The following is a 26,026-nucleotide window of genomic DNA, read 5'->3' as shown; positions in this document are numbered from 1 at the left end:
TCTATCATTTTCCTTTGCTCCAAGAAGAACAACCGCAGTTTATCCAACCTAACATTGCAACTAAAATCCCTCATTCCTGGAACTATTCTGGTAAGTCTCCTCTACTCTCTCAAGGACCATCACATCTTCCATAATGTGTGGTGATCACTGGTTCGCACAGATCCAGATGTTCAGTCTTCCTGTCTGATGTCGTCACGCACCTCCAATTGCGTGGTGACATCATCCCCGTTCTCCTCAACTGGGGGATTTTCCTCCGACTCCAGAGCTTCTGATATCTTTCCAGCTGCAGGCTACAGTGGGAGATGTTAACATGAAAAACTGTGAAACTGCTTCACAGCTAAGTATGTCTGAGCATTTATCAACACCTTTGAGCTTTTAGTGCTCTGCTCTCTTACCTGTGAGGGGTTCCATGTCTCTGGGGCTGGTGTGACCCTTGGAAAACAATGCAAAACGTCCGTGGGGAGAGGGACAACCGCCTGTCAACATATAAAATCCCTTCTCTCGCTCTCTCCCCCTCCCCCACCTCCCTCTGGAAAACTAAGATTCACGTTAAAATCTGGCAGTCACTCAGTTCATCAGGACCTGAATGTAAGTATTTGTGTTTGATCTGTGGTTCAAGAATTAAACATCTGTGTAGCTGGAAATAGCAAAGAGCAAGATTTGCAAACAAGGGTGTGAATGTTCCATTGAGATGTTGCTTAGCCGAGTCCCAATGTAGGTCAGTGAGCGCAGGGGTGATAAGTGAGTGAGTGGGACTCCAGTTTGGCAGCTTCCCTTCCCTGAAGGACATCAGTGAATCAGTTGGGGTTTTACAACAATCCAGCAGTTTTCATGGTGACTTTTTCCCAGTGCCGGCCCCACAAATGACAAGATTCATTCAGCTCAATTTCACAACCTGCCTTTGTGTTTTTGTGGTTCTCTCTCACTCCCTATTTTCTGTTTTCAATCAATTTCACAGGAGATTCAAAGGATTTGCATATGGGAAACACAAACCAACTTCACATCAAGATCACACGAGCCTCCCAATTTACCATCGTCCGTATATGATCGGAACATCAACAAAGTTTAAAAATGAAAGGAAAAAATATTGTTCACAGTGGGGGAAAACCGTACACGTGTTCTGTATGTGGACGAGGATTCAGCCGATCATCTGACCTGTCAGAACACAAGTGTAGTCAGACTGGGGAGAAACCGTGGAAATGTGGGGACTGTGGGAAGGGATTCAGTTACCCATCTCGCCTGAAACTTCATCGGCGCCATCATACAGGAGAGGCCATTCACCTTCACTGTGTACACAAAGGGATTTGCTGATTCATCCAACTGACGGCAACACAAGCGGGTTCACAATGGGGAGAGACCGTTCACCTGCTCCAAGTGTGGGAAGGAAGTCACACAGTCATCCACCCTGCAGACTCACCAGTGAGTTCACACTGGGGAGATACCATTCACCTGCTCTGTGTGTGGGAGTGGATTTACTAATTCATCAAACCTACAACAACACCAGTGAGTTCACACTGGGGAGAGACCATTCACCTGATCTGTGTGTCGGAGTGGATTTACTAATTCATCAAACCTACAGCAACACCAGCGGGTTCACACTGGGGAGAGACCATTCACCTGCTCGGTGCGTGGGAATGGATTTACTAATTCATCAAACCTACAGCAACACCAGCGGGTTCGAGACCATTCACCTGCACTGTGTGCAAAAAGGGATTTACTAATTCATCAAACCTACACCAGCGAGTTCACACTGGGGCGAGACCATTCACCTGCTCTCAGTGTGGGAAGGGATTCACTCAATCATGCACCCTGCTGACACACCAGCGAGTTCACACTGGGGAGAGACCATTCACCTGCACTGTGTGTAAAAAGGGATTTGCGAATTCATCAAACCTACAGAAACACCAGCGAATTCACACTGGGAAGAAACCGTTCACCTGCACGGTGAGTAAAAAGGGATTTGCTGATCCATCCACCTTGCGGAGACACCAGCGGGTTCACAGGGGGAAGAGACCGTTCACCTGCACTGGGTCTAATAGGGATTTGCTGATTCATTCACACTCCGGAAACAACAGCGGAGTCACACCAGGGCGTCACCGTTTACCTGCTCCAAGTGTGGGAAGGGATTCACTCAGTCATTAAACCTACAGAAACACCAGCAGGTTCACACTGAGAAGAGACCGTTCACCTGCTCTGTGTGTAAAATGGGATTTGCCAATTCATAAACTCCGGAAACACCGGCGTGTTCACACAGGGAAAAAAACGTTTAAATGTCGGGACTGTGGGCAAGGATTCGGTTGACCAACTGAGTTGGAAATTCATCAGCGCATTCAAACAGGGGGAGGCCATTTTTATGTTCTGTGTGTGGGAAGGGATTCCCTAGTTATCCACTCTGCTGACAGACTGGCGAGTTCACTCTTGGGAGAGCCCATTTACCTGCTCCGAATGTGGCCAGGGATTCACTCAATAATCAAACTTGCGGAAACACCAGCGAGTTCACATATAACAATGATTGGTTATGTTAGGAATGACATTCATGTCTAAATCATGTTCATTGGAGTGTGTTTCCGCTGATGTTAATAAACTCCAGCCTAGTTATATATTCTGGATAAAAATCAAACATCTGTTTTTGTGTTAAATGCAGTCTGTTGAGTGTTTTTTTATATCTTTGACACGTAAGTTTCTTTGAAGGCCTCCCTCAAGCTCCCTGCAGTCTCCACTTCTCAGCACTGATTAAAGATACTTGTTTAAATCTCCCTCTCCAATCAAGGTTTGTCCATTTACCCTAATATCAGCCGATGTGCCTCAATGTCATATTCTTCTTTCTGAAACACCTTGGGATGTTTTATTACATTAACACCATAAGATACAGGAGCAGAATTAGGCCATTCAGCCCATCGAGTCTGCTCTGCCATTTAGTCATCCCCATTCTCCTGCCTTCTCCCCATAACCCCTGATCCCCTTATTAATCAGGAACCTATCCATATCTGTCTTAAACACACTCAGTAACTTGACCTCCACAGCCTTCTGTGGCAATGCGTCCCACGATTCACCACCCTCTGGCTGAAGAGATTCCTCCTCATCTCTGTTTTAAAGGATCGTCCCTTCAGTTTGAAGCTTTGCCATCGGGTTCTATTTTCTCCTAGTCATGGAAACATCTTCTCCACGTCCACTCTTTCTAGGCCGCACGGTATTATGTAAGACTCAGGAGATCCGTCCTCATCCTTCTAAACTCCATCGAGTACAGACCCAGAATCCTCAACTACTCCTCATATGAGAAGCTCTTCATTCCAGGGATCATTCTTGTGAACCTCCTCTGGATCCTTTCCAAAGCTAGCACATCCTTCCTTAGACACGGGGACCAGAACTGCTCACAATACTTCAAATGGGGTCTGACCAGACTTACACAGCCTCAGAAGTACATCCCTGCTCTTGTATTTGAGCCCTCTCGACATGAATGGTAACATTGCATTTGCCTTCGCAACTGCCAACTGAACCTGCATGTTAACCTAGAGAATCGTGAACAAGGACTCCTAAGTCCCTTTGTGCTTCTGATTTTGAAGCCTTTTCCCATGTAGAAAGTAGTCTCTGCCTCTATTCCTCCTTCCAAAGTGCAGAACCTCTCACTTTTCCATATTGTATTTCATCTGCCACTTACTTGCCCACTCTCCTAGCCTGTCCAAGTTCTTCTGCAGCATCCCTCCTTCCTCAGCACTACCTACCCCTCTCCATGGGTTATGGGGAGAAGACAGGAGAATTGGGATGAGAAACATATCAGACATGATTCAATGGCTGGGTAGACTTGATGGGCCAAATGGGCTAATTCTGCTCCTATATCATATGGTCTTACGATGATCTGGATGGTTTATCTCCCCCAATGTTAGCTTCAGAAACTGCATCTTTGCTTATTTTCAGCTTCTGGATCCAGACTCCTCAACCTGCCTGTACTGCACCACTGAATCCATCATCTGCGACTGAGCTCTGACGGTTCTCTTTGTCCTTTGATACGATTCGACTCAATTTCGGTCTTAGATTCTTTGACAGCTGAGAGTCAGTTTCCTTTCTCAGTTTCCCTTTTCAATGAGCATCTGTCCCTAAAAATACAAGCTTGAACCACAGATTCCATAAGACACCTCTTGGCTTGAACCATCACATCAACACTTGGGAGTAAATGACTGGGCCGTGACCAGTCTTGGATGAAAACACAAGGACCACTTGTCATCACGGAATCCTAAAAGTTAACAGAGGAGGCCATTCAGCACACCATGTTTCTACTGGCTGAGACTGAGCTAGTCCCTATTCTCTGTAATGCGGTGACCAGAACTGTACTTAGTACTCTAGCTGTGATCTAACTGGTGTTTTTTAGTTCCAGAATAACCACTCTCCCACCTCTCACTGACTTCAATGTGATGGAATTCGACAGTTGGAACCTGCCAACATTTGACAGTTATTTACAAATGATTTGCGGGTTCTTACAATCGGGATTTTTCTCTGTTCAATTCCCTCAATGTGTTGGATAACAGACTGACTTTCTCCTGTGAATATCCAGCTGGAGAATTGGGCCCTGATGAACACATCCTTGTTCATCTTGTTGACTCTAAATATTGAACCCTGTGGTTTCAGACACCAGATAATATAGAGCTTGGGGCTAAAGGGATCAAAGGATATGAGGGAAAAGCAGGAATAGGTTACTGACTTGGGAGATCAGCCATGATCATGATGAATGGGGCAACAGGCTCGAAGGGCCAAATGGCCACTCCTTCAATTTTCTACATTTCTATAATCAAGCGCCCAACAACAGACTGTCTTTTACTGACTTCATTAACAGCTCTGCAATAATCAGACAGAGTACAGTGATCCCAGCCGGAGAACAGGGATAATGTTGAGGTCAACTCCACATTGTTCAAGTATGTCCAAGCTGTCATTAATTACATTGTTTTCTGTGGGTCCTCTCGTGACTGAGGGTCTGATGTGGGATCGACATGGACGTCCACAGAACTGGCAGTTTATGTTGTTGTTGGTGCTTAGGGGGAACCTCTGTAGCTGCTTCATCTCTGGTCTTTCTCTGGGAATGTCGGGTGTTATGAGCTTGCGGTTGATGGTCCTTGAAACAAACTGAACCAATTTCAGTCTTGCTTCCACATGGACCGGTCGATTGCAGTCTTTTCCCAGAGAGGTGGTCTGCAGTGCAGAGGTTTGTGAGGATCCTATTTTGGATGTCCTTGTATCATTTGTACTGACCACCTTGATGTTGTTTGCCCTGAGACAATCCCCATTGAAGGTCTGCTTGTGGATTGTATAGTCATCCATGTGAGAGATATGGCCTGGCCTCTCAGTTGAATGTTCTGGAGGATGGTCTCCATGCTGTTGAGCCCAGCACGATGGGGAACCAGGTTGTTTTGAGATTTTTGTCCTGCTATTGAATTTTCATGATGGTCCTCAGGTGTCTTTGCCGGAAGAGTTCCAGAGCTTTGATGTCGCTCCTACAGCATCCCCAGGATTCTGCTCCACACAGCAGGGTGGGAAGGACAATAGCCTGGGAGATTTTGATTTTAGTCCTCAGTTTAACGTCATGCTGCTTCCCGACACAAACAGAAATAACACAGTGGATTCAGAGCTCGATTACATAGGATATACAGCACAGCAACAGACCATTCAGCCCAACCAGTCCCTGCTGGGGTTTCTGCTCCACTCAAGCTCCTCCCATCTTTCCACATCTAAATCTCTCATTGTAATCCTCTATTCCCATCTCCCTCTTGTGTTTGTCTAGTTTCCCCTTCAACACATCTGTACTCTTCACTTCACCCACTCCCTGTGGTAGTGAGCTGATTCTCACCATTAGTAGAATTAATCCTGAGAGATAGGATTAACTGTCACATAGAAAGGCATCGACTAGTCTGGGATAGACAGCATGGATTTGTTAAAGGAAGTTCTTGCATCACAAATTTGATCAAATTATTTGAGGAAGTGACAAGACGTGTTGAAAAAGGTAGTGCAGTAGATGTTGTGCACATAGATTTTAGCAAGGCGTTTGACAAATTCCCACATGGCAAAAGGTGAAAGCCCATGGAATACAGGGTAATGTGGCAAACTGGATAAAACATTGGCTCAGTAATAGGGTCATTGGCTGCCCTTGCAATTGGAAAAGTTGTTTCAAGTGGTGTGCCACAGGGCTCGGTGTTCGGAACTATGTGGGCTATATAGTAACAATTTGGATGTGAACATAGGGAGCATGATTAGGAAATTTGCAGACGACACAAAGATTGGCCGAATTCTGGACATTGTAGCGGATAGCTATCATCTCCAAAACAATAGAGATGGATTGGTGGAGTGGGCAATACAGGGGCAATAGGGAATTTAACACAGAGAAGTGTGAGGTCATGCATTTGGGGAGATCAACCAGTTCTGGGAGTGCACAAAAAAATTGGACAGATCTAGATCAAAACTGGGCATCCATGAGGTGCTGTGAGCCACCAGCAGCACAATACTTAAACACAATCTGTAAGCTCATAGGCCAGCATATCCCTCACTCTACCATTACCATCAAGCCAAGGGACCAACCCTGGTTCAACATGGAGTGGAGGGAACATGTCAGGAGCAGCACCAGCTATCCATAAAATAGATTCCATCTGGTGACCCTATAACAGGAGACTATAAACGTGTTAAACAGCGGAAGCAGCATGTTGTAGGCAGGGCTAAGCGATCTCACTCATAGTAGTTCAGATCAAAGCTGCAGTCCTGCAACATCGACATGGTGGTGAACAATTAAACAAATCACAGGAGGAGGAGGCTCCAGAAACATCTCCATCCTCGGTGATTGGGGAGACAAGCACATCAGTACAAACTGAACCAATTTCAGTGCTGCCTCCACACGGCTGGTCGACTGCAGTATTTTCCCAGAGATATGATATGATTCTAGGTGGTCCACAGTGCAGAAGTTTGTAAGGATCCTTTTTTCGGATGTCGTTGTAACATTTGTACTGACCACCTTCATGTTACTCATCCCAGTGTGAGTGCGTTCATGTTCAATGAGATTCTGTGATCGTTTAAACAGCTTCCCACAGTGAGAACAACTGAACTGTCTCAGTGCGAACAACCTGGTGCTTGACCAGATCCACAGTACAAATGACTGGGTTTTGTTTTAGTGATCCTGGGTTTGTTACCAATACCTCCCCTGGATGCCAAAGCTAAGGCAGACACACTGGAAGTGATGGGGAGCTGGGACGCGGTTGTGAGAGTAACTGAAGGTGTGAGAACTGAAATAATCTCGAGTTAGAAAGGAGGAAAGGTCACAAAAATGCAGCAGTGAGTAACAGGACATCAATTAATCTCCTCTTATCCTGGAGAAATGAAGGTCTCGATTGTGTCTGAAACAATATTAGTTCACTTGACATATATTCAGAGGATTAAACTCCAGCCCAGTTATAGGGATTATTAACATCAGCAAAAACAAACTCCAACAGTCAGAATGAACATGGTTCAGTGCTGGATGTGATTAACAGCAGCAATAACAGCAGAATCCAAACCCTGCAGACATTTATCGACCTGTTGCTGTGTCAGATGAGCTGTCCGAGTAAATCCCTTCTCATACTCAGAGAAGGTGAACGGTCTCTCCCCGGTGTGCGTGTGCTGATGTGTCAGCAGGTGGGATGAGCGAGTGAATCCCTTCCCACAGTCAGAGCAGGTGAACGGCCTCTCCCCAGTGTGAACTCGCTGATGTCTCAGCAGAACACTTGTGGTTTTAAAGCTCTTCTCACATTCAGAACATTTGAAAGGTTTTTTATCCGAGTGAACAAGTTGGTGTGATCGGAGGCTGGTTAAATAAATGAATCCCTTTCCACATAAGGAGCAGGTGAATGACCTCTCCCCAGTGTGAACTCGCTGGTGTTTCTGGAGGCCAGATAACTGAGTAAATCCCTTCCCACACACTGTACATCTGAACGGCCTCTCCTTGTTGTGAACTCGTTGGTGTATCAGCAGATCACTTGTGGTTTTATAACTCTTCTCGCATTCAGTACATTTGAAAGGTCTGTTATCACTGTGAACCAGTCTGTGAGTAGCGAGGTGGGATGATCGAGCGAATCCTTTCCCACACACAGAGCAGGTGAATGGTCTCTCCCCAGTGTGAGTGCGTTCATGTTCAATGAGATTCTGTGATCGTTTGAATAGCTTCCCACAGTGAGAGCAGCTGAACTGTCTCTCAGTGCGAACAACCTGGTGCTTGACCAGGTCCTCGGAGCTTTTAAAGTTATCACAGTCTGACTGGTTAAACAGCCTCTCATCAATGTGAACTTGCTGATGTGTCAGCAGGTGGGATGACTGAATAAATCCCTTACCACACACAGAGCAGGTGAATGGCCTCTCTCCAGTGTGACTGCGTCGATGCATTTCCAGCAGGGATGGGTAATTGAATCCCTTCCCACAGTCCCCACATTTCCACGGTTTCTCCATTGTGTCCGAGTCCTTGTGTCTCTCCAGATTGGATGATCAATGGAAGCCTCGTCCACACACAGAACACGTGTACAGTTTCTCCCCGTTATGAATGATGTGCTGTTTTTTCAGGCTGTGTAACTGGTTAAAGTCTTTCCACAGTCAGTTCACTGGAACTCTCTCACTCGGGTGTGTGTTGTGTGGGTCTTTGTGCTTTTCCAGTCACACTGATGTTTGAAATTTTTTCACACTGACAGAACCAACAAGCATTTCTCCTTCCACATTCAAAGACCGATGATATTCAGGTCCTGATGAATTGAGTGACAGTCAGATCTTGATGTGATGTTTGGTCTGAGTTTCCCATCTGCAAATTAACGTTCTCTTGTACCTTGTAAAAGACATTGACAGTGTCAGTATTACCATTAGTACAGGATAGAAATTCAGAACAGACAATTCCAGTTTCTATGGTTTTTTTCTCTTGTTTCCCCAAACTTGTGGTCCAATCAAACCTCCTTCTCAACTACACCAGAATGTTGTTTCCAGTGTCTATGAGACATTCTGCACCCTGAGGTGGCCACCAGTGTGGAAGGTCTCAAGTGTTCCGGTAGACACCGCATACCCCCTCTCCAGGACAACCCGGGGATTGACAAGACCACAGAAGAGGGGCCGACAGCCGGAGTTACCCCCTGCTGATCTACAGGCTGCTGCTTTAACCAGGCCCAAGAGCAGATCCCTATGACTTACCCAGCCCCCTCCACACTGGGCAGTGATTGGGAGTGTGGGGGTGTAGTGCAAACCAAATGGCGAAGCAATTCCTTCAGGTAACGAGACGGAGACTGCGACATCTCACTGGATATAAATATATGGTCCAAAGACTCCTCTGGGCGGCGAATAACAGGCGCAGCCCGAGAGCGGGGCATTGATTTTAAAACGTGTTGTCCCGGTCTGGGGGAAATAAAGACCCGGAGCTGGAAACGCGGGATTTGCAGAGTCTGATTCTGGATTTGCGGCCCTCACCAGGTGTTTAGAAACCCTCCCTCTCCAGATCCGGCTCCATCGTTCCGTCAGAGTTTCCGCATCCTTCCCGCTGCAGAGACGACAAATGAGTGACTCTCCTCGTCGCCATTACTCGCACTGCGCATGCTCCCATACTGGTCACTACTGCGCCTGCGCAGCATATTCCTCTGATGTGAATGGGGGACATTCACTACCGCGGGAGTGCTGGGTAAATACAGCCCCATCTAAAATCCTAATTAGTGACTCGTGATCTTTTTTGCTGTGATGTGGATATTGGGGGGGAATGTGCACAGACCCTTCATTATCCATCAGAAAGATGGAGTAGGAATTGGTGGAGAATTTCAAATGCCCTAAAGTTTTCCAACATGACAGAAGAATCCAATAGCTCCAGTCAAATGTAAACTCAAAATGTGGGGTGGCTGAGTGAAGTACTTCGGTGGCACAGCATCAGACTCTCAAGTTCAATTCCGGCCTTGGGAGACTGTTTACACTTTCTCCCCATGTCTGTGTGCGTTTCCTCTATGTGCTCTGGTTTGCTCCCACAATCCAAAGATGTGCAGGTTAAGTGGATCTGCTATACTAAATTGCCACTTAGTGTCCACAGATGTGGGGTGGCACAGTGGGCTAGAGACACGAGTTCAACTCCACCTTATCATCATATCATATCATAGACGTTACAGTGCAGGAGGCCATTCGGCCCATTGAGTCTGCACCAGCCCTTGGAAAGATCACCCTACTTAAGCTCATGCCTCCACCCTATTCCTAACTGTTTTTGATTCTGCAGTTATTGCTGCTGTTAATCACATCCATGCCGGACCCATGTTCATTTCAATATTTATTTCTGATGTAAATCAGCCCTATTTGGATGCAGTTTGTGCCCTATAGCATCTCATTTATGTATGAATAGACCATCATGTCTGAAAAGCTTGTTTTAAATTTAAATCACTCCTAAACTGTATTAACTGAAGATGAGCAATAAACAAACCACAGTCCAATCCTGCAGCTCTATATTGACAGGAGAAAGTCTGTTCTGTAACTCGAGGATGAGGCTGCATCCAGGATTTTGACCCAGCGACAGTGAAGGAACATTAATATATTTCCAAGTCAGGAGTAACTTGGAGGGGAACCTCCAGGTGATGGTGTGTCGATGTATCTGCTGCTCTTGTCCTTCTGGATGGTAGAGGTTATGAGTTTGGAAGGTGCTGCTTAAATGAACCTGGGTGAGTTATTGTGCATCTTGTAGCTGGTACACACTGCTGCTACTGTTCGCCGGTGTAGTGAGATTGAATGTTTGTGGATGGGGTGCCAATCAAATGGGCTTGTTTTTTCTGGATGTTGTCAAGCTTCTTGAATGTTGTTGGAGCTGCACTCATACAGGCAATTGGGGAATATTCCATCATGCTCCTGACCTGTGCCTTGCAAATGGTGGACTGGCTTTGGTGAGTTACGTGCCGCAGGATTCCTGGCCTCCGACCTGCTCTGGTAGCCACAATATTTATATGGCTAATCCAGTTCATTTTCTGGTCAGTGCTAACCCCCAGGATGTTGATTGTGGGAGGTTCAGCGATGGTAATGCCATTGAATGTTAAGGGTCAATCATTAGATCCTCTTTCGTTAGAGACGGTCATTGCCTGGCACTTGTGTGGCGTGAAGGTAACTTGCCACGTTCAGCTCAAGCCTGGATATTGCCCAGGTCTTGCTGCATTTGGACATGGATTGTGTTATAACCCCAATGGAGGTCCCGGGACAGGACCATACAATTTCCCATGACGTCCCCAGAATAGGAACTGCCCCTTTAAGGGAGCGGGGCTTCCCCTTAACAGGGAGAGCCCCATCTCACATAAAATCCTCGTCTGGGGACAATCAAGGAAGGAGATTCTTTGGGGAGTGAAGGAGTTTGGATTTGTATCGTAATAAACCTTATTCATTACTTTCTACCTATCATCTCTGTGTCCTGCTGTCTGCAAATTCGACAGATTGCGTCAGTGTCTGAGGAGCCGTGAATGGTGCTGAACATTATTTAGTCACATGCAAACATCCCCAATTCTTAAAAAAAAATTTTTTTAGAGTACCCAATTAAATTTTTCCAATTAATGGGCTATTTTGTGTGGCCAATCCACCTAGCCTGCACATCTTTTGGGTTGTGGGGGCGAAACCCACGGAAAATTTGGGGAGAATGTGCAAACTCCACACGAACAGTGACCCAGGGCTGGGATCGAACCTGGGACCTTGGCACCGTGAGAAGAAGTGTTAACATCCCCAATTCTGAAGTTATGAGGGAAGGCAGGTCATTGATAAAGATTTTGGGCCTAGGACTCTGCCATGAGAAACTCCTGCAGTGATGTCCTGGAACTGAGATAATTGACATTCAACAAACACAACCATCTTCCTTTGTGCAAGTTATGACCAGCGGAGTTTCCCCCGATTCCCATTGACACCAGTTTTGCTCGGATTCCCTGATGCAATACTTGGTTAAATGCTGGCTTGGTTTAAATAACAGTCACTCTCAGATTACCTTTGGAGTTCAGCTCTTTTGACCATGTTTGAACCAAGGCTGTAATGAGATCAGGAGCTAAGTGACCCTGCCAGAACCCAAACTGGCATCAATGATAATAATCTAATAATAATCTTTATTAGTGTCACAATTAGGCTTACAGTAACACTGCAGTGAAGTTATTTTGAAAAGCCCCTAGTCTCCACACTCCGGCACCTGTTCGGGTACACTGCGGGAGAATTCAGAATGTCCAATTCACCTACCAAGCACGTCTTTCGGGACTTCTGGGAGGAAACCGGAGACTCAATATGCAGACTCCGCACAGACATGACCCAAGAGCAGGTTATTGCTGAGCAAGTGCCACTTGATAGCACTGTTGATGGCCCCTCCATCACCTTACTGATGATTGAGAGAAGACTGATGAGGCAGTATTGGGCTGGGTTTGATTTGTCCTGCTCTTTGTGTACAGGACATACCTGGGTAATTTTCCACACTGCTGGGTAATCAGTAATTTACAAAGATTCCTGATAGCTTCCTTGCATTTGCACTCCATGTCAAAATTAATAAACTGAGGACCCCATTAGCTTTTTTAAAAAAACATCTTGATCAACAGTTTAATCACCCAATTGTCGACATTTACCACCCTTCACCCCCACCACCGCTGGGATATTTGATTCTACACTGTTTAAAATTGCACCGTTGACGGAGAGGTTTCGAGAGGGAATTTCACAGTTTCCGGCCTTGGCCCTACACTGATGGTGGAATAATTAAAATGGGGAATGCTAAATAGGCCAGAGTGAGCAGAGTGCAGATATCTCAGAGGGTTGTAAAACTGGAGATTACAGAGATAGGGAGGGATGAGGCCATGAAGGGATTTGCAAACAAGGATGAGGATGTGAATTTTAAAATCAAGGCTGTCCTACATAAGGAGCCAGTGTAGGTCAGTGAGCACAGGGGTGATGGGTGAACAGGACTACTTGGTGTGAGAAAGCCCACAGTCAGCAGAGTTTGGGATGATCTCACGTTTCCGTGGGGGTGAATGTGAGAGGCTGGTCAGTACTGTATTGGAATCATCAAGTCTAAAGGTAACAGGGGCATGGATGAGGGTTTCAGCATCAGATGAGCTGGGGTGGGGATGGACACAGGTGACATTATGGAGATTGAAATATCTGGTATTAGTGATGTTGTGGAGATGGGGTCAGAAACTCATCTTGGGGTCAAATCTGACACAGAGATTGTGCAGGGTGTGGTTCAGCCTCAGACAGTTCCCAGGGAGAGGGATGGACTCGGTGGTTAGGGAATGGAATTTCTAATGGTGACTGAAGACAATGGCTTTGATATTCCCAAATTTTTAATTGGAGGAAATTTCTGCCCATCCTGCACTGGATGTGGGATAAGCAGTTTGATAATTTAGTAACAGTGGAGGAATGGAGAGGGATGGTAGTGAGGTAGAGCTGGGTGATGTCAGTGTACATGTGAAATCTAACATGGTGCTTTGGGATGATGTCACCGAGTGGCAGCGTGTAGATGAGAAATAGGAGGGGCTGAGGATAGATCCTTGGGGGACACCGAGTACAGGGACTTGGAGAGAAAAGGGAGAATGGAGATGGAACGGTAGGTTGCCAGGATGATGGGGTCAAAGGTTTTTTTTCCCGGTTGAATGAGAGTGAATTTAATGGTGGGAGGGACAGAACCAGAAGAGACAGAACCATTAACAATATCAGATAATGTGGGGAGTTGAGTGATCAGTAATTTAGTGGGAAAATGGTAAAGGGAGAATCCGGAAGGTCTCATGGACAGGATGATCAATGAGAAGGTTTGACAGGAGAGAAACTGGAGAAAGATGTGAGTTCAGATCATGGACAAGGGGGACTTTAGAGACAGTTTGGTCCAGTGGGCTAGTGGGAGGGAGGGAAGCAGCAGATTGGATTGTCTCAATCTTAATGACAAATAAGCTCCATGAGTTCCTCACTTGCTGTCGGAGGTGAAAATGGAGACGACAGGGGAGGGGAGAACCCTTCAAAAGGAGAACCCTTCAGATATTAAAAATACACGATACAGCATGTTTAACACAAAGATGGCATATTTGATTTTTGTCCAGGATATTTGTCTCTATGACTGGTCTGAAATGTATTAACATCAGCAGAAACAGATTACAATGAAAGGGCTCAGTTCTCAATGTAACAACAAAATCCAATCACTGTAGTTACCAGTGAACTCGCTGGTGTCTCAGCAGGGCGGATGACGAGAAAATCACTTCCAACACGAGGAACAGGTAAACTGTCTCTCCCCGGTGTGAACTTGTTGGTGTGTCAGCAGGTTGGATGACTGAATGAATCTCTTCCCACAATCAGAGCAGATGGACAGCTTCTCCCCAGTGTGAACTCGCTGGTGTCTTAGCAGAGCGGATGACTGAGTGAATCTCTTTCCACACTTGTAGCAGATGAATGGCCTCTCCCCAGTGTGAGTGCGCTGGTGGACAGTGAGATGAGACGATCGTCTGAACCCAGTCCCGCAGTGAGAGCACCTGAACGGTTTCTCATCAGTGTGAACCTGTTGATGGGAGACCAGTTCCTGCGAGGTTTTAAAACACTTCCCGCAGTCCAGACATTTAAAAGGTCTCTCGTCAGTATGAACTCTTTGGTGTACCATCAGGTGTGATGAATTAATGAATCCCTTCCCACACTCGAAGCAGATGAACGGTCTCTGTCTAGTGTGAACCTGCTGGTGTGTCAGCAGGGTGGATTGGTGAGAGAATCTCTTCCCACACTCAGAGCAGGTAAATGGCTTCTCCCTGGTGTGTATTCGCTGGTGTGTCAGCAGGGTGGATGACTGAGTGAATCCCATCCCACACACAGAACAGGTGAATGGTTTCTCCCCAGTGTGTATTCGCTGATGTTTCTGCAGGGTGGATGACTGAGTGAATCGCTTCCCACAGTCAGAGCAGGTGAATGGCTTCTCCCCACTGTGTGTGCGCTGGTGTGTCAGCAGGATGGATGACTTAGTAAATCCCCTCCCACAGTCCGAGCAGGTGAATGGCCTCTCCCCGGTGTGACCACGCTGATGAATTTCCAGCTCTGATGGGTAATTGAATCCTTTCCCACAGTCCTCACATTTCCACAGCTTCTCCCCATCATGCCTACATTTATGTTTTGAAAGGCCAGATGATCGATTGAACCCTCGTCCACACACAGAACACGTGTACGGTTTCTCCTCACTGTGAATGGTGCTTTTTTCTTCCATCTTCAAAATCCGATGATATTCAGGTTGCAATAGATTGGGCGCGTCCATGAGATCCTGATATGATCTTTAGTTTCAGTTTCCTGACTGCAAATCCTCCCCTTTCTAATATCCTGTGATACAGATTTCAAAAAGAAAAAAGGAAGTGAGAGAGAGCCCACAGAAACACAAAGGTAAGTTGTAAAATTCTGCTGAATGAATCTGGTAATTTGTGAGGTCGGCACGAGGAAAGTGACTGTGAAAATTGCTGGATTGTCATAAAAATCAGGCTGGTTTACTAATGTTGTTCACGGAATGGATCCCACCACTCAATCTGGGATTACACATAATCTAGCATCGACAGAAGGGGGTGAGAGGAAGAGACAGGGAGTGAGAGGGGTGCAAGAAACAGAGGGTGAAAGAGAGGGATTTTCTACATCTACAGCTTCACCGAAACTCTGACAGAATCTTCTAATCCATCAACCTCCACTGCCTGGATGCACCCGGGTAGGAGGTGCAAGTGAAGATCATCACCTCCTAGTTCATCTCCAACTCACACACACTGTGCTGGCTTGTCTGACATCAAGTGCTGCAGGAGCAGAAATTTCCAGCCTTTAAACATTGGAAAAGCTGAAGCCATTCTCTCCAGTCACCATCACAAATTTCCCTCTCTAACCACTAACTCCATCCCTCTACTTGTTAACCGTCTGAGGCTGAAGGACATATTTTGACCACATATCCACATCATCACCAAGACCAGCTATTTCCACCTCAGTTACATTGCCCGGCTCCACTTTAGTGTCAGTTTATCTGCTGGAGAAACCATCATTTTTTCCTTTTGGTTTTATAGACAGATTTATTTTGTTAAAGACACAATATGAATACAAATGATTGTCATTGACCTGATATCATTGTTCGGCGTTATCGATAACAAATTGGAGGCGAAAGAGTGAAGCAGTTTAATGAACAATTTGTTCACGCTGTTACTGGGTAAATTTGAAAAATATTGCCCCTAACCTGCAAATGGACGTATTAGTGAGAGGCAGCACGGTTTTGTGAAGGGGAGGTCGTGTCTCACTAACTTGATAGAGTTTTTCGAGGAGGTCACTAAGATGATTGATGCAGGTAGGGCAGTAGATGTTGTCTATATGGACTTCAGTAAGGCCTTTGACAAGGTCCCTCATGGTAGACTAGTACAAAAGGTGAAGTCACACGGGATCAGGGGTGAACTGGCAAGGTGGATACAGAACTGGCTAGGCCATAGAAGGCAGAGGGTAGCAATGGAGGGATGCTTTTCTAATTGGAGGGCTGTGACCAGTGGTGTTCCACAGGGATCAGTGCTGGGACCTTTGCTCTTTGTAGTATATATAAATGATTTGGAGGAAAATGTAACTGGTCTGATTAGTAAGTTTGCAGACGACACAAAGGTTGGTGGAATTGCGGATAGCGATGAGGACTGTCTGAGGATACAGCAGGATTTAGATTGTCTGGAGACTTGGGCGGAGAGATGGCAGATGGAGTTTAACCTGGACAAATGTGAGGTAATGCATTTTGGAAGGGCTAATGCAGGTAGGGAATATACAGTGAATGGTAGAACCCTCAAGAGTATTGAAAGTCAAAGAGATCTAGGAGTACAGGTCCACAGATCACTGAAAGGGGCTACACAGGTGGAGAAGGTAGTCAAGAAGGCATACGGCATGCTTGCCTTCATTGGCCGGGGCATTGAGTATAAGAATTGGCAAGTCATGTTGCAGCTGTATAGAACCTTAGTTAGGCCACACTTGGAGTATAGTGTTCAATTCTGGTCGCCACACTACCAGAAGGATGTGGAGGCTTTAGAGAGGGTGCAGAAGAGATTTACCAGAATGTTGCCTGGTATGGAGGGCATAAGCTATGAGGAGCGATTGAATAAACTCGGTTTGTTCTCACTGGAACGAAGGAGGTTGAGGGGCGACCTGATAGAGGTATACAAAATTATGAGGGGCATAGACAGAGTGGATAGTCAGAGGCTTTTCCCCAGGGTAGAGGGGTCAATTACTAGGGGGCATAGGTTTAAGGTGAGAGGGGCAAAGTTTAGAGTAGATGTACGAGGCAAGTTTTTTACGCAGAGGGTAGTGGGTGCCTGGAACTCACTACCGGAGGAGGTAGTGGAGGCAGGGACGATAGGGACATTTAAGGGGCATCTTGACAAATATATGAATAGGATGGGAATAGAGGGATACGGACCCAGGAAGTGTAGAAGATTGTAGTTTAGTCGGGCAGTATGGTCGGCACGGGCTTGGAGGGCCGAAGGGCCTGTTCCTGTGCTGTACATTTCTTTGTTCTTTGTTTGTTCTAACAAAGATGGCGGGTGCGCTTGCGCCCTCGCTGTATCTTCAATAAAGATGGGGATCGCGCCGCCCTGCTACCAGTGCCCCCGACAAAGATGGCGGACATTAATCCCGGTTTGGAACTGAGGAAAGCTGCGGCCTTGCTCTGTGCAAAGGGCGGGGGGCCATCCCGGATATCGGTAGGTTATTTTTCATGAGTTTGCGGTTCATATAACATGTTTACAAAACTTCTCCAACCTCCGCTTGATCCATAGCTCCCCCCGGTTCCGCCGTACCCACCTCTGCAGATTCGAGAAAGAACCGTCTCTGCGCCGCCATTAATCGCACTGCGCATGCCTCTAATCGCTGCGCATGCCTCACACGACCGAGCCCAGCCCGGCCCTCGCTCACTCGGATTGGTTGGAGGACTAGTCACTCCCGCTCAGTCCTCCAGTCCCGCCTCCTCTTTCCCTATTGGCCCGGATATGCCGTCAATCATTCCCTGGACATTGTGACGTTCCAGGTTCGTGACTATCCGCCGCTTCCTCTTCTCTCCACAAACAACCTCATAGAGACCAGGGGGGAGATACTGACCCAGTGACAATGTCACTGCATTAGTCACCCAGAGAGACAGGAGAATGTTCTGGGGACATGGGCTCCAATCCATTCAATTAATAAAATCTGGAATTTAAAGTTAGACTCAGTGATGTTGACTGAGGCTCCACTGAGAAAATCTTAACACAGTCAGTTCTGGACACAAGGTTAACGTCTGTTATTGTGTCTGCTCAATCAGGGTGATTCATAGATTTCATAGAATTTACAGTGCAGAAGGAGGCCATTCAGCCCATCGAGTCTGCACCGGTTCTTGGAAAGAGCACCCTACCCAACCTCCACACTTTCCCCATAACCCAGTAACCCCACCCAACACTAAGGGCAATTTTGGCCACGAAGGGCAATTGATCATGGCCAATCCACCTAACCTGCACATCTTTGCGCATTCAGATTCATATTTTGTCACAAATCATGAGTGAATTTATCTCCAGATCGTTAAAAGGATCCAGAAATAATTTGCCAAAACATTTTTGGATTTCAGCCCAATGAAGAGGGAGTGTGTGTGGGACGGGGATTTACAGTTCTGGGGGAACGAGAGGGAAGAAATGTTCCACAGAAACTGGAATTAATGTTCAAAATTTCTATCCTGGACTGACACTGGGTACTCTTGTAAACTCCTTTAGCAGGATATTTATGGGGAAGGATTTGCAGATGGGAAACTCAAACCAAACATCAGATCAAGATCTGACACAGGCACTCAATTAATCAGGATCTGAATATCATGGACCTTTGAATCTAGAAAAATACATTTATTGCCTTGCTGTCTGTGGGAAAAGCTTTAATGTTAGGCTGGCTAATTGAGTAAACCCCTTCCCACACACTGAGCAAGTGAACGGCTTCTCCCCAGTGTGAATGCGTCAATAGTTTCTCAGTGCACCAGTGACAGTGTGGAGAAATATTAAATGTGTTTGGTATATGGTCATTGCTTTAACTGTCCCCGGCTCTATGGAGAAACTGTGGAAATGTGAGGACTGTGGTAAAGGATTCAATTATCCATCCCATCTGGAAATCCATTGATGCAGCCACACTGAGCCCAGCACCATAGAGAAACCTTGGAAATGTGAGAATTGTGGGAAAGGATTCTATAACCTATCCCTGCTGAGAAACCATCAACACATTCACACTGGGGAGAAGCCGTTCACATGCTCAGTGTTTGGGAAGGGGTGTACTCAATTAGCAGGCCTTGCAATACACCAGCGAGATCACACCAGGAAGAGGCCATTCATCTGCTTAGAGTTTGGGAAGAGATTCACCTGCTAACACACCGGCTTATTCACACTGAGGAGAAGCCATTCAACTGTACTCCCTGTGGAAAGAAGTTCAGGTCTTCAGCCAACCTCACCGCACACCAGCGAGTTCACACTGGGGAGAAGCCGTACACCTGCTCCCTGTGTGGGGAGGCATTTTCTTGGATATCCAGCCTCGAGTACCACCAGGGAGTTCACATCCCAGAGAGGCCGTTCAGCTGCACATCCTCTGGAAAGAATTTCAGGTCTTCATCCAACCTCATTGAACACCAGCGAGGTCACACCAGAGAGGGGCCGTTTATCTGCTCCGTGTGTGGGAAGGGATTCACAAAGTCCAACTTGGTGATACACCAGTGAATTCACACTGGGGAGAGGCCGTTCACCTGCTCTGTGTGGGGAAAGGAAGAGATTCACTGAGGCACCTAAAGAGCGGTGACATCAGCGAGTTCACAAGTGACATCAGGGATTGGATTCTGTTACTTTTACTACTGTTAATTACACCCAGGATTGATTGTCTGACAATGTCCGGTTTGATTCTGCTGATATTAACAATCCCTGGGATTTAATATTCTGGAGACGTCGCTGATTTTCGGGGCTGCTGTGTCTCCTTTTAAAAGAACCACCTGTGATCTTTCTCCCTAATTCAAGAACTCTCAACAGGAATTTTTTACAATAAAATTATTAACTTTGACTTAAATCCTGAACTGAATTTAGGTGCAAATCTACAATTGAGTGTTTGAAAGGTTCCACTGATTAATATCTCCAATCAGAAAGTGTTGATTAATCCTTGTTCACAATTCTCAGACTTGTACATTCTTGACAGTGACATCTCCATTATGAACTTACATTGTGAAGGAACGTGAAATGAAACATAACTATTTGCAGGAACATCAGGAAAAGCTTAAAGCACAACCTACCCCATGCACAAGATAAACCCAACAGCTGGAACACTGCATCACACCAAGAGAGCTGTGTAAAATACAGGGAGATGGTTTGTAAATAAACACTGGAGCAGCCTACATCGGGAAATCCACACTGCCTGTGACAATGAATATGTGCCTGCTGTGTACGTGGGATCAAGAGGCTGCTTGATTCTCCCATCAACAAAGATATTGACAAATGGTGAGCTTCTCACCGACAGAAGTAACCAGATGTCCCGCTGGGTTGAACACGTCTGTGAGCTGTACTCCTGTGAGATGGACATCTCCCAGTCTCTGACTCTCCTGCAGCTTCCTGACATGGTTGAGTTAGACAAGGAATCTTCACCACGCGTTTGAAAAAGCCATTGATCGCTGAGCAAGCAGAGGCACCCGGCAAGGATGGAATTTCAGCTGAACTGTGCAAACATGGAAAGTCCCATCGAATGTCACACCTTCATGATGTCTTGCTGTTTAGGGATGTAAGACTGGTTCACAGAACAGGTGTGATGCAATAACCATAACAATCTGCAAACACAAAGGTGACAGAGAAAATGACAACTACAGGAACATCTCACTCCTTAAAGTCACTGGGAAGCCCTACACTCGGGTCATGTTTAAAAATCTTCACTGTCCTGCAGACTGAGTGTATCCAGAAGCACAGTGCAATTTCTGTGCTGACAGATCTACAGAGAACATGATCTTCTCCACACACCAGCGACACACGACAAGAGAAGTGAACAATTGGAATTTAATCTAAAATGCTACCAGTTCCTGTGCTGGGAAAAGTGAAATGTTTCAATTACTGAGTGAAAGTAAACCTTTCAGTGTGAATCACAATTTACTGGTACAATTGGAAAAGGCACCAAAATGTTTGATTCCCTGAAAATAAACGTCAGCCTTGAAGTTATGTTTCACAGCTCAAAATCTGTGGGAAGCTCCACTCTCTTTTGCATTTTTTGGTCTAATAAGGTTGAAGTTTCCCTTGAAAGCTAATTTTCATTTCCCTTCAGTTTATTTGGAAAGGTGCCTGAAGCAGAATGAAAAGAAAAACAATTGGGCAAAACTGAAAAAACAAAAACCCAAAAGAACTGGCGATAAAAGTTGAAAATGGTTCACCTTTGATCTGAAAAGTCATTCAAAGTTGACAATGTTTGCTTGTCCCGTTTGGAAACAGAAGTTAACCCTTTCCACTGACGGCATGGGGATAATTTGAACTAAGACTTTTGTCTTCTAAAGATTTGACTTCATCCTATTTGTTATCTTTCAAGACAAAGTGTTTGAGAACGGGCGATATGGGAGTTATCTCCAAACTGATCGCAAATACTTCTGTTTCTGATGTAAAAACAACAGATTATGTGAATATTGATGGATGATCTGCAGGTGGGGAGGATGAATCTGAGTCGATGGTTATCACATTTTACTGGAAATTTTTTACTTTTATTTGTGATGACAGCTCAAGGGTTTGTGTCACTGATTGTGATCATTCTGCTGGCTTTAGTTTGTTATCTACAGTTTATCATCAAGAAATTAGGAAAACAAGCTCACAGCTTTGAAATAGTTGGGTTGTCAGAAATCAGTTGTGTGAAGTCAATAAGGATATTCCCTTTCTCCAGGTTGGGAGATCTGTAAGACGTCCTTGTCCAAGAACCTTATAAAATCTTAAATGTATTGCCTCTGTTTGGAATAGCTCCCTCTCTTGTGAAGAAAGCTTCCTGGGTTGACAAACACAGGACAGTGTTGGCCTGTTTTCTCTGACAAGGACTTGTCTCGAGCACAGAACCTGAAACAAGATAAATGTGAGAGGGTGGGGAGGATCTGAGGACCCATATGTAAACCTGCAGCTGAGTAAAGGTTGAACACAGATCCTAGCAAGCAATGGGCCACAAAATGACCATAAGATATAGGAGCAGAATTAGTCCATTCCAGTCTGCTCTGCCATTCAGCCATGGCTTATATTTTTCTCATCCCCGTTCTCCTGCCTTCTCTCCATAATCCCTGATCCCCTTATTAACAGGAACCTATCTACCTCTGTCTTAAAGACTCTCCGTGATTTGGCCTCCACAGCCTTCTGCGGCAGAGTACCACATAACCATAATCTTCATTAGTGTCACAAGTAGGCTTACATTAACACTGCAGTAAAGTTACTGTGAAAATCCCCGAGTCGCCACATTCCGGCGCCTGTTCGGGTACACGGAGGGAGAATTCAGAATGTCCAATTCACCTAACAAGCACGTCTTTCGGGACTTGGGGAAGGAAATTGGAGCACCCGGAGGAAACCCACGCAGACACGGGGAGAACATGCAGACTCCACACAGACAGTGACCCAAGCTGGGAATCGATCCCGGGTCCCTGGCGCTGTGAAACAACAGTGCTAACTATTGTGCTACTGTGAGAGAGTGAGAGTGAGAATATTCACCACCCTCTGGCTGAAGAAATTCCTCCTCGTCTCAGTTTGAAAGGTTCGTCCCTTCAGTCGGAGGCTGTGCCCTCGGGTTCTAGTTTCTCCTACTGGTGGAAACATCCTCTCCACATCCACTCTATCTGGGCCTCTTAGTATTCTGTAAGTTTCAGTGAGAATGGCAGAGTGGTTAGCACTGCTGCCTCAAAGCGCCACAGGTTCAATTCTGGTTTTGGGCGGCTGACTGTGACGTTTGCACTTTGTCCCAGTGTCTGCGTGGGTTTCCTCCGGGTGCCCCAATGTCCTCCCATAGTCCAAAGATGTGCAGGTTAGATGGATTGGCAATGCTAAACTGCCCTTTATTTAGGTTAGGTGGGGTTTCAGGGATAGCGTGGGGGCATGGGCCTAGATAGGGTGCTCGTTGAGGGTCCATGAAGACTCAATGGGCTAAATGGCCTCCTTCTGACTATTAAGATTCTATCCCCCTCTCATCCTTCTAAACTCCATCGAGCACAGATCCAGAGTCCTCACCTGCTCCTCATACAAGGTCTTCATTCCATAACTTCATGGTTTATGATGGAAATAGGAAGCATTACCTTGAATATCTGTTCATTTCTAATAAATCGTTAAATAAATCCCGGTTCTGGGGCACTGTTCATGTGAAGTTTGCACATTCTCCCAGTCTCTGCGTGGGTTTCACCCCCACAACTTAAAAGATGTGCAGGTTAGGTGGATTGGTCAGGCTAAATAGCCCCTTTATTTGAAATAAAAATAATTGGTTACTCTAAATTTATATTTAAAAAAAATAAAAAATTAAGAGTTAAATAAATGATAAGAACCTCCAACCATGGAGATCTGCAGCCTCCTGATCCGGGATCAGTAAATTATTCTGAGGAGATATCACCTCCAGCCCCGGAGATCACCATCCTCCTGATCTAGGATCAGTAATCCATTCCGAAGACACTGTCACGTCCAGCCCCGGATATCACCATCCTCCTGATCTGGGATCAGTAATCCATTCCGAGGAGACTGTCACCTCCAGCCATAGACATCAGCATTCAAACCAGCAGGAACGAGTGTTCTCTCCAGTAAGTTCGGAATTCTGCTGCTCAACTTAAAGGCACCTGTCCATCAATCCTGCTTGATTTAAATATACATGTCCATCAATCCTGCTTGATTTAAAGATAGCTGTCCATTAATCCTGCTTGATTTAAAGATACCTGTCCATTAATCCTGCTTGATTTAAATATACATGTCCATTAATCCTGCTTGATTTAAATATACATGTCCATCAATCCTGCTTGATGTAAAGATACATGTCCATTAATCCTGCTTGATTTAAATATACATGTCCATTAATCCTGCTTGATTTAAATATACATGTCCATCAATCCTGCTTGATGTAAAGATACCTGTCCATTAATCCTGCTTGATTTAAATATACATGTCCATTAATCCTGCTTGATTTAAATATACATGTGCATCAATCCTGCTTGATGTAAAGATACATGTCCATTAATCCTGCTTGATTTAAATATACATGTCCATTAATCCTGCTTGATTTAAATATACATGTCCATTAATCCTGCTTGATTTAAATATACATGTCCATCAATCCTGCTTGATGTAAAGATACCTGTCCATCAATCCTGCTTGATTTAAATATACATGTCCATTAATCATGCTTGATTTAAATATACATGTCCATCAATCCTGCTTGATTTAAATATACATGTCCTTTAATCCTGCTTGATTTAAATATACATGTCCATTAATCCTGCTTGATTTAAATATACATGTCCATCAATCCTGCTTGATGTAAAGATACATGTCCATTAATCCTGCTTGATTTAAATATACATGTCCATCAATCCTGCTTGATGTAAAGATACATGTCCATTAATCCTGCTTGATTTAAATATACATGTCCATCAATCCTGCTTGATTTAAATATACATGTCCATTAATCATGCTTGATTTAAATATACATGTCCATCAATCCTGCTTGGTTTAAATATACATGTCCATCAATCCTGCTTGATTTAAATATACATGTCCATCAATCCTGCTTGATTTAAATATACATGTCCTTTAATCCTGCTTGATTTAAAGATACATGTCCATTAATCCTGCTTGATTTAAAGATACATGTCCATTAATCCTGCTTGACGTAAAGATACCTGTCCATTAATCCTGCTTGACGTAAAGATACCTGTCCATTAATCCTGCTTGATTTAAAGATACATGGCCATTACTCCTGCTTGATTTAAAGATACGTGTCCATTAATCCTGCTTGATTTAAAGATACATGTCCATTAATCCTGCTTGACGTAAAGATACATGTACATTAATCCTGCTTGACGTAAAGATACCTGTCCATTAATCCTGCTTGATTTAAAGATACCTGTCCATTAATCCTGCTTGATGTAAAGATACCTGTCCATTACTCCTGCTTGATGTAAAGATACATGTCCATTAATCCTGCTTGACGTAAAGATACCTGTCCATTAATACTACTTGATTTAAAGATACCTGTCCATTAATCCTGCTTGACGTAAAGACACCTGTCCATTAATCCTGCTTGATTTAAATATACATGTCCATCAATCCTGCTTGATTTAAATATACATGTCCATTAATCCTGCTTGATTTAAATATACATGTCCATTAATCCTGCTTGATTTAAATATACATGTCCATTAATCCTGCTTGATTTAAATATACATGTCCATCAATCCTGCTTGATTTAAATATACATGTCCATTAATCCTGCTTGATTTAAATATACATGTCCATCAATCCTGCTTGATTTAAATATACATGTCCATTAATCCTGCTTGATTTAAATATACATGTCCATCAATCCTGCTTGATTTAAATATACATGTCCATTACTCCTGCTTGATTTAAGATACCTGTCCATTAATCCTGCTTGACATAAAGATACCTGTCCATTAATCCTGCTTGACATAAAGATACCTGTCCATTAATCCTGCTTGACGTAAAGACACCTGTCCATTAATCCTGCTTGATTTAAATGTACATGTCCATTAATCCTGCTTGATTTAAATATACATGTCCATCAATCCTGCTTGATGTAAAGATACATGTCCATTAATCCTGCTTGATTTAAATATACATGTCCATTAATCCTGCTTGATTTAAATATACATGTCCTTTAATCCTGCTTGATTTAAATGTACATGTCCATCAATCCTGCTTGATTTAAATATACATGTCCATCAATCCTGCTTGATTTAAATATACATGTCCATCAATCCTGCTTGATTTAAAGATACATGTCCTTTAATCCTGCTTGATTTAAATATACATGTCCATTAATCCTACTTGATTTAAAGATACATGTCCATTAATCCTGC

At 44.7% G+C, this 26,026-nt stretch overlaps 2 protein-coding genes across 4 annotated transcripts; both read right to left on the bottom strand.

Moving 5' to 3' along the window:
- Window positions 1-3,657: 3,657 nt before the first annotated feature.
- Window positions 3,658-9,591, bottom strand: LOC140418569 (uncharacterized). The gene is made up of 2 exons (XM_072502091.1): window positions 9,448-9,591; window positions 3,658-8,818 (listed from the first exon to the last, which is right to left on the bottom strand). Exon 2 carries the CDS (start codon window positions 8,449-8,451, stop codon window positions 7,480-7,482), a length of 972 nt encoding a protein of 323 aa, XP_072358192.1. The 5' UTR covers window positions 8,452-8,818; window positions 9,448-9,591; the 3' UTR covers window positions 3,658-7,479.
- A 2,466-nt stretch (window positions 9,592-12,057) lies between these two features.
- On the bottom strand, window positions 12,058-23,711 carry LOC140418566 (uncharacterized). 3 transcript variants are annotated; one of them, XM_072502088.1, is made up of 3 exons: window positions 23,486-23,711; window positions 20,464-20,773; window positions 12,058-15,294 (listed from the first exon to the last, which is right to left on the bottom strand). In XM_072502088.1, exon 3 carries the CDS (start codon window positions 15,230-15,232, stop codon window positions 14,195-14,197), a length of 1,038 nt encoding a protein of 345 aa, XP_072358189.1. In that variant the 5' UTR covers window positions 15,233-15,294; window positions 20,464-20,773; window positions 23,486-23,711; the 3' UTR covers window positions 12,058-14,194. The 3 variants fall into 3 exon arrangements, with proteins under 3 accessions (XP_072358189.1, XP_072358188.1, XP_072358190.1); XM_072502087.1 differs by lacking the exons at window positions 20,464-20,773; window positions 23,486-23,711 and adding an exon at window positions 17,770-17,820; XM_072502089.1 differs by lacking the exons at window positions 20,464-20,773; window positions 23,486-23,711 and adding an exon at window positions 17,728-17,798.
- Between the last annotated feature and the right edge of the window lie 2,315 nt (window positions 23,712-26,026).

This window comes from Scyliorhinus torazame, chromosome 5 (assembly GCF_047496885.1).
Source record: "Scyliorhinus torazame isolate Kashiwa2021f chromosome 5, sScyTor2.1, whole genome shotgun sequence".
Lineage (NCBI taxonomy): Eukaryota > Metazoa > Chordata > Chondrichthyes > Carcharhiniformes > Scyliorhinidae > Scyliorhinus > Scyliorhinus torazame.
The sequence above is the reverse complement of the archived record's forward strand: the minus strand, read 5'-3'. Positions and strand labels throughout refer to the sequence as shown.

Bases quoted from the DNA above. Each gene is read 5' to 3' on its own strand.
- LOC140418569 (XM_072502091.1), bottom strand. From the start codon at position 8,451: ATGGAGAAACCGTGGAAATGTGGGGACTGTGGGAAGGGATTCAATTAC.
- LOC140418566 (XM_072502088.1), bottom strand. From the start codon at position 15,232: ATGGACGCGCCCAATCTATTGCAACCTGAATATCATCGGATTTTGAAG.